Genomic DNA, 15,250 nt, shown 5'->3' with positions numbered 1-15,250 from the left:
GCCTGACCGCGTTGCAGTTCAGGTCGTCACGCGTGTGGGTTGTTTTAAGGTGATTTTCTGAACTCTTCCCTGTGGGGGGAAGACATGCATTTGTCCATAGACAGCAAGCCTGAGGTGGCTGGGTCACTAGCCAGGATTTCTGGCTGTAGTGTGGCCAGGACCTGTGGCTCAGCTGGGAGCCCTAAGGAGGCAGCAGAAAATACTGGGCCATGCCTTAAGGGGAAGAATGCATTTTGGTTCTCTTGCTTTCTCGCTTGCATCTTACCAGATGGAAGAGTAGAGCATGCAGGCAAGGGTGCAGGGGGGAGAGAGGGGGTGGGGTAAGGGGGCAAAGCTGACACTCTGGCCTTGTTTCTCCCGGAGGCCCAGGATGAGCAGTGGCCAGGGCTGTGCCAGGAAATGCTTAACAACCAGCTCCCCGCCTCTACCACAGCCAAAAACAGCCCTAATCTATAGTGTTCGCATAAATACTCCCACTGGGGCTTATTTCCAGCTACCGGTATGATGTCACAGAACATGGAGCTGGGGAAGGATGCATATACCCGGCTCCTGCAAGCCATCACAGCCAATGCCAGCTCACTGCTCGTGCTGCCTCTCTGTCCCCTACCCAGGGGCTGAAACGCTCACAGAGTGGGTCTTCGTAAGTAGCCACAGTGACACCACCTCTGCCCCCCAGGACTGCCCTGGCTGGGAAAGTGTCCCCAGTCTGAACGGCACATCACGGCAGGGCCATTCCAGGGCGTCCGAGCTCTTCTGGGAAAGCACAGGAGAAGTTTGCTTGAGCAAGGACCTCAAGCCACTCCTCTCTGGGTGGACCCTCAGAGGACACATGCAGCGTCCTGGCATCCCTGCTGCGTCTGTGGCAGTGTCACCACTTTGGTGGACGTTCGTAGAGACTATGGCTCCAGAGTATATATTTTATATATATGTATATATGTATACATATATTGCACCTCAGTGTATATTTTTCTGGGGCACCAAAAGGGGGAAAACACCCAGATTTCTGATGTGAGCTTGGTTGGCTTCCGTGGTTGGAGGTCAGCCTGTAGAACAGTGACTTGAACTTTTGGGGACACGGGCGGCTCGTGCTCAGCCACTGCTCAGCCTAACTGCCACGGCGGGCCTGGGGAGGGCTCGGACTGGTATTTGAGGTAAATGGTCGTTGTTTGAATGGTTCATCAAGAGGCAGCTTTGGCAAAATTGGTCACACCCCTCCCCCCTCCCCCCCTGCTCAGGCATCTGTGAGAAGGTCAAACCACCCCCTCCCAATGGTTCTTCATGTTCAGCTTGCTTCTTGAAATTCATGTCTTGGCAGCATGTGAGAGCATGGCAGGGCAGCGTGGAGTTGTGCTTGGCCAGCCGAGAGAGCGCGAACATGGAAAACCATTTAGTCAACCTACATGTGTTTGTTTTCGGTAGACGACAGTATTTTTTCTTATTTTCACTTCTCTTTCTCTCCTTTCTTCCTGTGACTGTGCTGGTTTTGTTTTGGTACCCCTTCCACACCCTTTTCTGCACATCATCTTTTCTTTCTCTTGTGACTCCATCCCATTTTTTTTGTTTAACTCTTACTGTTTGGTTTTCCTCTTTTTTCCATACTTTTGATACAATTCATTGCATGTGTCCTCCCCCCCACTTTATTTCCTTTGCCTTTTTCTTTTCCTTTCTCCCAAACTTTTTCCTTTTCACAGCATTGGAACACGGGAGGTAGTCACCCAGAAGAACTTGAGCGGCCTGGTGCCCATCCGAGACTTAAGACTAGACCCCAGCCTCCTCTGTTCCATCCCTTTGTTAGCCCTGAGCCCCAATTTACTGATTGTGTGGCTCTTCCTCAGCATAGCGTACCTGGTGACCAAATTGCGTTGCAAATGAGTACCATTGCGAAAAGCAGTACTAAGTCACAAGAAAAACAAAAGTGCCAGAGTATGTCCAGCTACCTGTGTACCTGACTGGACAGAAGGAATGTGTCAGAGCGTGGTCTGCCGAGAGATATTTCATGCCTTACAGTTTGACGTTTTGTTGTTCCGAACTGTAAATTCCTGCCAAATTATTTCACCGAGAGGACTCGTGCGTTTAAATGCCATCGAGTTTTCAGTGCTTGTAATATGTCCTTACAGTGCCCTGTCACTGCACCGTTTAGCTGGCCTGGAGTTAACTTGTACCAAATCTCTCACCTTCTGATGTAAAACTATTTATTACCTGTATATCTCCTGTGCCCTGTTTCTGAGAGAAGGGGCCTCTGTCTGAAGAGAATTTGTATATTTGATACTATTCTTTAATGTACCGCTAACCTTTCCTTTCCTTCTGAAGAGAAACAAAAATGATAGTTAGATGCTTTATAACCGACCCATCTAGATCCACATATTCAATAGGACGTGTACTTTCTGCTTTCATTTCAAAGCATAGTCCCTGAACTCACAGTAGCAAACACTTTGCAGAATCATAACATTCCTCACTTGTGTTTATAATTTCCGGTTTGAAACGCCCCAAAGCTGTGACCGAGTTGCCCGTTGTACCCAGTCAGGCACATTAAAGTAACATACTGCATGTGACTTTCGACTTACTCTTTGAAATCTTTAAGAATCACTAGACTGGTTACAGGAATTAGTGCACATAAGAACAAAAGGCTGTTAAAGTTAAATACATTTATTTTTCATGAAGCAGTAGGTTTCATTTTTAAAAAATCAAATGTGGTTAATAATGGTAATTTTGAAAAAAAAAAAAGTTCCAAAAATGGAAGCCTAACCTTTGGCCACTGGTGGTAGATGGAAATGTGAGAGAGAGGAGTTGCTTGGGTTTATGCTATTAGCACTCTTTGTGCAACATGGAAATGCCCAGGAAACAAGGTGGTTCATAACCTTAACTTTCACATTTGGCAGAGGAGTCGTCGAACGTCTGTAAGGTAACAGAATAAATTAGGGAGAAATTCCATGGATTCTGTATAAGAAATGCTCCGTGGCTTCTCTGTTTTCCAGTTCAGACTATGCCGTATTCTGTTTTTGCTTGCCAGCTGGTTCCCCATACACTGGACTTTATGAAAGTGGATTTCTTTTTACCAGGCTAGAAAAATTAGAGTGAATTTAAAGAAGCTGTCTTTTCCAGAAACTTTACACCCATGCGTACACACAAACCCAGTCCACCACAAAATCTGCCCCCTCACTTCCCTCTCCCAGGATGTCCAGAACTGACTCTGGGACTTCTCTGGTTTGGCATCGGTTCTGAGTCTGTGTTCTAGGAATGGTAGATGTGGTTGGCGACGGATGATAAATACTAGACTCAGGCTAAATTCTGAGAATTGACACCCCGGGGAGGCCCTTCTTTCCTAGACCCCCTGAGCACTACAGGAGCCTTCGGGCAGGGTTCCTACCTGTAGGGGGAAGCCAGTCTTTTCACGAGTGCCATGTGGCCACTCTGTATTTTCCAGAACAACTGAAGTGGCCATACTGGGGCATAACTCCTGACACTCCTCACTGGGGAGTCTCACCGGATGCCAAGTGACAAGTGGTGTTAAGTTGTAGCAACACAATACTAGTCACTGATCTGTGATTCTTTGAGAGGTATGTTCACCTCCTGCCTCCTTCAAATTAAAGTGTGTGTGTCAGCACTCCAAGATTTGAAAGAGAGAAAGTAGAGTCCACAGGCCCTTTCAGCTCCAGTTCCATAGCTTCCCAGACCCTGCTCTGGTTCAGGTGCTCCTGATGCCTCTTGGCGGTGACATGTGCCTGTGCCCATCTCCAGGCCTGTCGGAGGCTATGCATCCACGAGAGAGGCCCCTTCTGACTACAGATAGCACTCTCTCTGCTCCCTGGGCCTGTGGGTACTCCCCTGCCACTCCCCAGAGATTCCTCCCAGGATCCCCCCACCCAGCAAAGGGAGGCCATAGCCAGCTAGAGAAGCCCTTCTCAGCCTGTTCCTCGCTGCTGTGGTGCCAGCCAGACCATCCTGCCCTGTGTAGATTTGGCTGCCAGGTTGACAGAGAAATAAATTGGAAAGGAGAGAAGATAAGGTTCTTCGTTTTTCTCTTCAGGGGCTGAGCCAAAAGGCCATACATTCTAGCTATCTCCTGTCATGAAGGTGAGCACAAGAAAGAACACCAGGAGATCAGCCTAGGCTCTGAATTACTGTTGCCATCTTTCTTCAGAACTCTGAGGAAAGAGACTCATTGTGCTCGCCCTTTGTGCTGAGTTTTAGCATCACTGAGGCTCTCTGCTTAGGAAATCAGACTAAATATAGATCTGAAAATCTTTTCTGCTTCAGTGAAAAATAGACTGGCTGAAACAAACACGGGAAGATGATTCACAAGAGGGGAGTCTGGTATTTGGTTATGGTGTTCGGCCGGCTTCTGAGGTGATGCTGGCCCCGGGCAGGACATTGTCATTGGCCACCAACCCTAGGTACTCAGGATCACTAGACCCCAGTGCATCTAGACGAGTTCTAAAGTGGAAGTTCCACACCTGACAGGGAGAACCAGAGGAGTCCCCTAAATTAGTTGTCATCTGGGTTTCTGTTCCAATTTCTCATTCAAACAATGGATATCCTTGAAAAGAAAGAATTTACTTAGGGAAGAAAAAACAATGGTGGAGCTTTGAAATAGTAAAATCCCTCTTTCTAAAATCTATCCAAGACCTTTTCAATGTCTGCTCTTGGCCCTAAGAACGGTGCTGCTGATGTGATGGGTGAAAGTGTTCTACCTTAAGGGCAGAAGGCTGGCCCCTGCGGCAGGAAAGGCCAGTTAGCACAGCACACCTCTCCCCTCTGCACATGTCAGTCTCATGCGGTAGGACCCAGGCTTGTGCAAGCAAGTTGGGACAATGTCGGCATATCGTCAGCCTCCGCCGTTAGATTTTGTAAATTCAGAACATTTGAGGGAAAGTGAATCCGATTTGCTTTTAAAAATTAAATTGCATTGTGAGGGTAACCTTAATTACAAATCCATGTATTGTATATTCAGCCAGTTAAACCAGTAGCTTCTTTAACATTTGTAAATAAAAGATAATGTTGAAGTGGACAAATTCTTCTTTGCTCCTCAAAGCAGTTTGGCATTTACTAGTGATAGGTGGTCCTTGAAAAGTGTGTCCATTTATATATAAATAGAGAAGCCATATCTGAAACAGTTTGGTAATGTGAGAGCTTCCAAAGATGAAATAAGACTAACTGTGCATAGGAACCTATAGCTTCTGCTTTAAATGGAATTATATTTTTATCTGATTGCTGGATGTTAGACAGACATGGTCGTTCTTTACTCTAGGGGCGTCCTGCTCGTATGGCCGAGGTGTTCAGCTCAGATGACACAGGTCTCACTGAGGGCTTGCGGCTCTGGTGACAAGAAAGCATAGCTAAGTTACTACATTACTTAATAACAAGCAGGTGGTTACTTTTCTAAAATATCTGAACTTATCTTTTGAATAAAGTTACTCTTACCAAAAATATTTTACATGTTCTTGATAATGAGACTGTCATTTTCACTTTAAAAGGCTTGAGCAATTGCCACTGATATTTTTTTAAAATGCATGACATAATGGTCTTCATACGATTTGAAATATTTTTTTTAAATCACTCTTTCTTGGTAACTCCAAATTTTACATCTCATAATGGGGATTTTTGTACTAAATTTGATAACTAGTCGATTTAATTGCTAGTCAAAGAATAATATAAAAATGTAAAGTTCTACTGTGCTTACAGGAAGTCATTTATATTTAGAACCGCTTTTGCCTATGAATTTGATGTCTACAGCAGAACAGTTCCCAGAGAACTCCCCTGATGCTCCCACTCGGGAATGTGAGGGAATGTGAGGCGTGCCTGATGGCTCATCCTCCTCTTTAGCATTTGCTGTGTCCACTGGGTTGCCATGACAACCCTCCAACCAGTACAGCTGGGGATGATGCTGGGAGCAGGCTCTCTAGGGAAGGGCACCTGTGGGCTCTCACTGGCTTAGTGGCATGCCTGTGAGAGGGGACCACAGTAAGGACAGCCCACCCAGAGAAGGCTGCCATGGGGAGATCTCAGTGGGATCACTCCTTCATGACTCTTCTAGCCCTGATGGCTGTGCAGACCCAGCGTGCCACCATTGCATGGGCTCACTGATTGCTTTGCACCCAGGACAGCTGTCTCCTCGGTGGGGATGGCATGATAGTGCAGCCTTCTCAGCCAGATGGCTTTGCTACATACTGAATTCTGCAAGGAAAATGAGCATTTTGAATTTGAGCTGATTAATAGCCATTGCTAATGTAGAAAAATGCAGCTCTTAAAAAGCTTTGGTAAGAGTAGCACCATTTCTTATTCCATTTAATTGGAAATGTAACAGAACCTTTGAACCACTAGTTATGATAGAATCCTCAGACTACTAGACATGACATACATGAAAACCATTCACTTAAAAAACAAGTTGCTTCTACTTAGATACAGCGCTGCCTCTGAAAATGCAGACTCGCAATCCCATCCAGCATGTGTCCATGTCTGTGCTTCTTAGTTGCCTTCCTCGTTCAGAAGCCTGCCATCTTGCGTGCATATTGTTGTAAATGAGTTCAGCACCCATTTGAATTAATCCCATTTTTTTTAATGCTATGAAAATAATCAGTTCATTTCATCTTAGTTTAAGTCTTTTCTTTTTCCTTTTTTACTGCTGTCATTTCTTGTGCTTGTTTTTTTCCCCAGTGAGGGTTGTCGAAGAGAAAATACAATGAAGAATGTTGGAAGTCGCAAATATGCATTTAATTCCCTGCAGCTGAAGGCTTTCCCCAAGCATTACAGGCCTCCCGAAGGGACTTACGGAAAAGTTGAAACATGAACACACGGTTCCTCTAATTAGCTGTTACATACTAAATGTGGGTACCCTCTAGTGTCATATATGAATTCTTCAAGAAGACCTGAAGGATTGGTTTTTATTTTTGTGTTTTTAAAAAAAATTTCACTAAAAAGTCTATGGAGCATGTTTTCCACTGGAATCAGTAGGAGGTAATGTTTGGCTCAATAGTGTGGATCGTAGCGACTGCCCATTTAAATAGCCTCAGCCATAACCACACAGATATCATCGGTAGTTACCTGTATGAATCAAGCTAGATATGTCTGAAATGCTAAAAGACTTTTTTAAAGCCCACTTAGGCAGCTGCACACCTAACGTATTTTTCTACCGAGTAACTTGAAATTGAGCATTGAAATTACAGTCTACTTTTAAAAACTCTGAATGTAAAACAGTAAGTAATATATTAAATTATTGGATCCTGGCCAGACCAGCAGATGTTAAATGTTAATTCAAGTTTTGGGGAAAGAAGCTAGCTCTAGCTCGTGCAGTGAGAGCAAGTGGTTCCGACGAGTTGTCCTGTGACAGCGCAGGTGAAAGCAGAAGGTAAGGTAAAGGTTGCTAAATCAGCCCAAGATAAGACTTCACTGGAAGGTGATACCTGCACAGCAGCCCACACAGTGGGGCCCCCTTCTGTCCGCTGATGCATCGTGGAACAGGGTGTGTGCTGGAGAATGTGAAGCCAGCTGTCCTGTGCTCTTCAACTCCGTGGCTGGTCCTGCCTTCGGGGCACTCCTCTCCTCCTCCCCTGGGTGTCCAGGACTCCACACGTGATGTGTCTGCTACCTCTCAGACAACAGTGTGGGGGTTTATGCATGTAGGTGCTGGAAATCTAAATATTTTCAGAACAGATGTCCTTTTCTGGGTTTCCCAGTTTATCATCTTCTAGAAGATGGTGCAGTCATGTTGGACTGTCTGTATGAAAGTTTCTCTTAGGTTTGCAGCACTTGTTAACTGTCCTCTTCACATTTTATTGCATAAGGTGACTATTGAGAAAGTCGAATTGATCTCCTACAGTGAGATTTTGAAAGGGATAAATGGGCCATAAAACTTAGGAATTTCATAGAAAATTATGTCCAGTCATCTATTATAAGATGATGATGATGAGTCTTATCTGCACATAGCAGAGATTGTTTTCCTTAGTTTATATACGTCTATCAGTTCTATTTATCATGATTATTATGTTTACATGTTATTTAAAAGGTTGTAAAAGAAATCTATGTGGAACATATCCATGATGCTGATTCTAATGATTTGTGAACGCCGTGGGAAATTCCTAGGTCTAAAATTTGAGGTGTTACTCATGGGCTCCTTTAGACAAGGCCTTTGGAAACGTGTGACATACTTGAGCTGCTGAGGCCCAGGCACGGCCACACACTGGCAGAGACCCAGAGGGGTAGGCGTGCAGGTGAGCGTAGAACTGGATGAAAGACCTTCCAGACCCTTCCTGTGCAGACAGAGCCTGCTTCTCCTGGTGCCTGGTTGGGTGTGAGCAGATGCTGAGAATGCCCCAGGGAGTGATGGCAGCTGCTCATGCCTGTCCCACAGCTGGCTCACTGTGGAGAGTGCAGGCAAAGACACTCCTGTCCCCCAAACCCGCTGTAGAGCTGGCGGCATCTGGCGTCACATTCTCCAGCTCTATTGGTCCAGGTTCAAAGACAGTTTCCAGGATGGCTGATTTGGCCTCTCACCCCTCCCCCATTTCATTTAAGTTGTAATTTCTCTAGTACCTACCTAGTTCCTAGTTCCATCTTTTCTCATTTTAGCATCATTATCTTTAAAGAATTCCCTTGTCTATTTAAATTAAATGTTACGCATATTGTTTCCAGACTTTTTTTTTTTTTTTTTTTTTTTGGTCTGAAGAGCATTAAGTACCCGCATTTATCAAAAGGGAATATAGCAAACATTGAGTCGTCTGTTCGCAGTTTTGCATGTGGCACCTTCACGTGAATTATTTTTCCGACTTTGACTTCATGTTAAGGATTGCCCTAAAACTCTAAGACGTGGCTAATGGTGCAGAAGCTGCTGACCTTTCTGTATTCCATGTGAGCACTACCCCGGCCGCGGGAGGCAGGGGGAGCGCGGGGCAGCCTTCCTGTGGCACCACACCCTCCCCGTGGCGCCACACCCTCCCCGCACTCTCAGAGCCAGGACACCCCCCACCCTGGCACCTCTACCCCCCACCCCCCATCATGGTGGCTGGGGTTCCTGGGGAGAGGAGCACGGGAGCTGTGAGTCTTCAGCTGCACTGGGGAAGCCTTTTCATAGGTTACCGTCAAATAGACTCCGCCTGGTGTTCCTGAGAATGTCCCTCATTTAAAAAGAAATGTTGAGACCTACTGAAAACATGGGATGTGACGTGGATTCTAAGCACCTGCAGCACAGTTGCCTTTGGTTTCCTTGAAAAATGTACAAATATTGTATAATACAGTTTTGTCCCTTCACGGTTGTATTTGCCAAGCTCAGTGCATTAAAGTACTTTTATTTATTTGTTTTGGGTGGGCAGTATTAATATATATAAACATAGTTACTGTTTTATATATTCTTAGCTCATTCTAAGCCATGTATGCTGTAAATGTGCTAGTCTTTAGAATGACAAATAATAAATAACTGACAAGAACATGAAAGTGGGTGTTGACTGATTCATTCCATTACAGTTAGGAGGAGGACTAGTTTTATGGCCACATCATTAATAGGAATTGCTTTGAGCACTTGTGTATCTGTAAGCGCCAGACCATGACACACTTCTGTTTTATAATCTTGTTTTCTCTTACTTTGAAGCAGAGGAGTAGTAGGGGGTGGGACTAAGAGCCTGGATTTCAGCTGCAGGAAGTACTAGCTCCCAATCCTGTTCTGCCACTCGCTGGCTGGTGACTCTGAACTTGTTGCTTGCCCTCTCAGAGCCTCTGTTTGCTCGTGTGTGAAGCATGGACACGATACTGGTACATTCTTTGTAAGGCGGTTGTGAGGTGCTTTGGCATTAAGTGTTCACAAGTGTTAGCTGTTTTTCCCTTCCCACATCCATAAATACGGATCATGAATTCTCTGGGTTGCCTGGTCATCTGTTGTGTGATTTCCTATAAAACAGTAGTTCCATTAATGGTTTGATTGTTCGTTATAACCAGAACTGCATCTTGTACCTTAGTACCTTTTTATGTGCCCAGTGATTGCCCTTAGATGAATTCCTGGCAGCAGATATTTACAATTAAAAGATAATTTAAAATTTTAAACATTTTTGAATTTTTAGTGTTACCAAAGTGCTCCCAGAAAATTAAGCTACCACCTATTTTGTTTCAAAGATTTTATTTATTTATTTGACAGATTAACTCCTCTGTTGTTAAGTTGTGGTTTTTCAGAACTCATCACTTGTCTTTGGTTTTGTTTATAGTGGGGAGTAGAAAGCTCTTATGTAATTAAATATGCTTGTCTTTTTCGTTTTGGTGCTTGTCCTGAAATCAGGTCCTGGCTTCCCCACTGAGGGGGACAAGGCACCCAGTTCCTTGTCCATGAAGTGGATGTGGTACAGTGTGCTCAATGAGGGCCCGCACTAGCCTGTGCCGCCTTGTGAAGAAAGCCTCCCTATTGCTAAGATCTGGCAAGTGGGAAGTAACCTTGTCTTATTTTTATTACAGCTGTTACTCCCCAAGCTATGACAGATTCCTGAGATCATAGGATTAGAATATCCACATTTCAGATCCTCCCTTGGACCCCTTTCATGCCTCAGTGCTATCCTTGTGATGATTCCTTCCTGCATCAGGCTCCCGGTGGGCCTTTCTGGCCAGTCCAGGCACATCTGAATTCAAATGTAGACCTCTGTGGTATTTTCACTCTCTGTTGTATAATTTAATGACCAAAAAAGCTGGGACAGATTAGAGGGGATAGGAAACATTGCTTATGATTCCACATGTAGGAAGACAATGTCGATATCAGAGAGATGACTTTAGAAAGACAGTACTTCACTACTTCCCCCTTGCCGCTCACCTCTCCCTTGGCTTCCCTGGCCTCACTCTCTCTGCTGGTTGTCCTCCACCCGCCACTAACATTATGGTGTTCCCCAGGGTTCTGTCTGTAACTTTCCTCTGTCTCATTTCAAATGCTCTTCCTGAACAGTCTGAATCATTCCTATGGAGTAAATTGCCACTTATTTGCTAATGACTCCCAAGTCTCTAGGTCCACTCCAGACTCTCTGTAGGTCCATATCCATCTGCACATCTGGCCATCTCCTAGTCATTCTACTTGAGTGTCTACTTTGGGGTCTCACAGCATAGTGACAGCAAAGTCATGCTTTCTCTCCAAGCTGGCTGAGCCATCCTCTGATAAATGACCCCACCTTCCACCCAGTGGTGGTCATCTCCCCTCCCTTCCCCATCCCGTGAGCTACTAAGATCTGTATCTCTTCATTACCCCTTCAACCTAACTCATAATTTCACCTCCTACTCACAGTCATGGTCTGTGTCCTGTTACCTTAGATCCAGACCACCAGCCCTCAGCCTTCTCATTGCTCCTTTAAGGCCCATCTCAGTCCTGCCATCTGTGGTGGTTTCTCTCCACAGAATGAGTTGGTCTCTTAAAAAAAAAAAAAAAAAATACAAACCAAAAAACAAAACTTCCTCATTCCATTGTGAGTGGAACTGTTCTATTGCACTTTTATATGTTTCTACTTCATCTAGCATGTTATTTTGTGTTCACAGTGGCACATGTAATGCCTGTCACTCAAAAATTTTTACTGAATGAAAAGATAACTGTTTTTTTTGGGGGGGGGGTGTTCAATTGAAATTTTTCCTCTTTCACCACTAGACTGTGTTGTACTTGTTTTCCTATATAATCCATCCTTCTAAACAATGACAAGGAGCCAAATCTGACAGGCTCAAAGGAGAAAGCAAACTTAAGAGCAGCAGAGTGTGGCAAACACAGGACAGTGATTTTTCTTTCCAGCGTAAGCAGCGGGGTCTTTGAGGAAAGCCCAGTATTAACAGCAGGTTCACACAGTGTCCTCTCTTGATCTGGATGGTAGTGACATGATAATTTACTCTCTAGTTATTTGTTAACAGTATACATTCTGTTCACTTTTCTATATGTCTGTTATATTTAATGATAAAATTAAATATTAACCTATCATTGTTCAATAAGTAATCTAAAAAGAATTAAGAATACAACTCCATTTACAGTAATATAAAAAAGAAAAAGATACTTGGAATTAACCCAATCAAGGAGGCGAAAAAATTACAAAATGTTGCAGAAAGAAAACACCAATAAATGGAAAGACGTCCATGAGAATGGATTGGAAGATTTTTTATTGTTAAGATGCCAATACTGTCCAAAGTCCTTTACAGATTCAGTGTGCTCCCTATCAAAATTCCACTGGTGTCTTTTGTGGAGTCACAGAAATACATCTTAAAATTGATCTGGAATCTCAAGGGGCCAGGAATAGTGAAAACCATTAAAAAAAAAAAAAAGTTGGAGGTTGTATACTTCCTGATTTCCAACTCATTACAAAGCTACAGTAATCAAAACAGTGTGGCACGAACATAAAGACAGACATATAGAGCAATGAAAAAGAAGAAAACCCTAGTATATGTGGTCATGTGATTTTCAACAAGAATGCAAAGACCATTCAATGAGCAAAGGGCAGTCTTTTCAACAAATGGTGTTGGGAAAACTGGATATCCCCATGCAAAAGAATGAAATTGGACCCTTCCCTTCCCCTATATGCAAAATCATCTCAAACATGATCAAAGATTTAAAAGTAAGAACCAAAACTGTACAATTCCCAGAAGAAAATTTAGGGGAAGAACTTCACTGGATTGGGCAATGATTTGTTGGATATGGCACCAAAAGGACAGGCAACAAAAGTAGAAACAGATACACTAGACTACATCAGAATTTAAAACTGCATCAACATGGTGAACACAATCAACATAGTAAAAACAAATGAGAGAAAATACCTGCAGATCATCTCTGCTAAGGGGTTAATATCTAGGTTATACACAGAACTCCTAGAACCCCACAACAGAAAGCCCTATTTTATAAGGGGCAAAGAACTTGAATAGCCGCTTCTCCAAAGAAGGTTTACAAAGGCCAACAAATAAATGAAATTATGCTTAACATCAGTATTGCCAGGGGTTGGGTAATGGGGAGTTGTTTAATGGCTGTACAGTTTCAGTTTTGCAAGGTGAATGAGCTCGAGACTGGCTGTGTAACAAGGTAACGTACTTAACATAACTGAACTGTATACTTAAAAATGCTTAAGAGTGTATGCTTTACATTATGTAATTTTACCACAAATAAAATTTAAAATATATAGTTACTGATAAAGGTATCGGAAATTTCAAAGTGGATCACAGACCTATATGTAAGTTAAAACTATAAAGTTTTTTGATGAAAACAGGAATAAATTTTTGTAAGTTTGGATTAGGCAGTGGTTTTCTTAGATATACCAGAAGGAAAAAGAGGTAAATTGGAATTCATCAAAATAATTGTGCTTCAAAAGACAGCATCAAGAGAGGGAAGACAGATCACCTTTGGGAGAGAACATCTGCCAATCATTTGTCTTTAAGGAACTTGTATACACTATATATATAAAGACTTCTTATAACACAATAATAAAAAGACAAGTAACTCATTTGAAAAATGGACAAAGGACTTGACCAGACATTTCTCCGAAGATACACAGAAAGCCAGTAAGCACATGAAAATATGCTCAGCTTCAGTAGCCATTAGGGAAGTGCCAATCAAAATCCTAAGCGGGGGGGGGGGGGGGCGCCTGGGTGGCTCAGTGGGTTAAGCCGCTGCCTTCAGCTCAGGTCATGATCTCAGGGTCCTGGGATCGAGTCCCACATCGGGCTCTCTGCTTGGCAGGGAGCCTGCTTCCCTCTCTCTCTCTCTCTCTCTCTCTCTCTGCCTGCCTCTCCATCTACTTGTGATTTCTCTCTGTCAAATAAATAAATAAAATCTTTTAAAAAAAATATTAAAAAAAAAATCCTAATCGGATACCAGGTCACACCGAATAGAATGTTTATAATCAAATAGATGAAAAACAACTGTTGCTGATGTGGACCAATTGAAATCCTCTTGTTGCTGGTGGGAATGTAAAACGGTGTGGTCGCTGCAGAAAAGTTAGGCAATTCATCAAAATGTTAAACTTGGGAATTGTTATGCCACTGTTAGGTATATACACTCTGGAGAAATGAAACGTATCTGTGCAAAATTGCTCACAAATGATCATAGAATTATTCTTAATAGCCTAAAAGTGCAAATAATTCGAAGTCCCTCAACTAATGAATGTTTACATAAAACATGGTTTATCTATACTGTGGAATTAGTAATCAGCATTAAAAAGAATGGACAGATCCTACATATGTATGAACCTTGAAAACACAGTAAGTAAAAGAAGCCAGTCACAAAAGGCCACATATAATCCCATTTTTATGACATGTCCAAACTGTGCAAATGTGCATATACACAAAGTGTATTAATGGTTGCTGGGAACTGGGGGGAAAGAGGGAATGGGGGGAGTAACTGCTTATGGATATGGGGCTTCTCTTGAGAATGTTCTGGAATTAGATACTGGTGATAGTTGCACAAACTTGTGACTATACAAAAAGAAGCAAAACTGAATTGTATGCTTTAAGTGTGAATTTATGGAATGTGAATTTCTCCAAATGAAGTTCGCAATAAAGCTATTATTAAAAACTGATGGTTCGATAAAGTTATTTTAGAAAATCTTATTAAAGTTCTTTCACTAAAAGTTGGAGCACTTACCATATCACTCGGCATCAGGGAAATACAAATCAAAACTACAATGAGATATCACCTCACACCAGTCAGAATGGCTAAAATCAACAAGTCAGGAAATGACAGATGCTGGCGAGGATGCGGAGAAAGGGGAACCCTCCTCCACTGTTGGTGGGAATGCAAGCTGGTGCAGCCACTCTGGAAAACAGCATGGAGGTTCCTCAAAATGTTGAAAATAGAACTACCCTATGACCAAGCAATTGCACTACTGGGTATTTACCCTAAAGATACAAATGTAGTGATCCGAAGGGGCACATGCACCCGAATGTTTATAGCAGCAATGTCCACAATAGCCAAACTATGGAAAGAACCTAGATGTCCATCAACAGATGAATGGATAAAGAAGATGTGGTATGTACACACAATGGAATACTATGCAGCCATCAAAAGAAATGAAGTCTTGCCATTTGCGACAACGTGCATGGAACTAGAGGGTATCATGCTTAGCGAAATAAGTCAAGCGGAGAAAGACAACTATCATATGATCTCCCTGATATGAGGAAGTAGAGATGCAACATGGGGGGTTAAGGGGGTAGGAGAAGAATAAATGAAACAAGATGGGATTGGGAGGGAGACAAACCATAAGTGACTCTTAATCTCACAAAACAAACTGAGGGTTGCTGAGGGGAGGGGGGTTGGGAGAAGGGGGGTGGGGTT

The 15,250-nt window shown here is 43.1% G+C and overlaps 1 protein-coding gene across 10 annotated transcripts in view; it reads left to right on the top strand.

Annotated features, from left to right (window-relative positions):
- The window catches only part of INPP4A (inositol polyphosphate-4-phosphatase type I A), a 127,235-nt gene extending 120,003 nt beyond the window's left edge, over window positions 1-7,232 (top strand). For 5 of the 10 annotated variants that reach the window (XM_059406150.1, XM_059406148.1, XM_059406144.1 and 2 more), the window contains one exon: window positions 6,655-7,232. In XM_059406150.1, the coding sequence (XP_059262133.1) occupies window positions 6,655-6,787 (133 nt within the window). In that variant the 3' untranslated portion in view covers window positions 6,788-7,232. The other 5 variants (XM_059406142.1, XM_059406146.1, XM_059406145.1 and 2 more) reach the window with 1 other exon arrangement.
- The last annotated feature ends 8,018 nt before the right edge of the window (window positions 7,233-15,250 follow it).

This window comes from Mustela nigripes, chromosome 7 (genome assembly GCF_022355385.1).
Source record: "Mustela nigripes isolate SB6536 chromosome 7, MUSNIG.SB6536, whole genome shotgun sequence".
Taxonomy (NCBI): Eukaryota; Metazoa; Chordata; class Mammalia; order Carnivora; family Mustelidae; genus Mustela; species Mustela nigripes.
The sequence above is the reverse complement of the archived record's forward strand: the minus strand, read 5'-3'. Positions and strand labels throughout refer to the sequence as shown.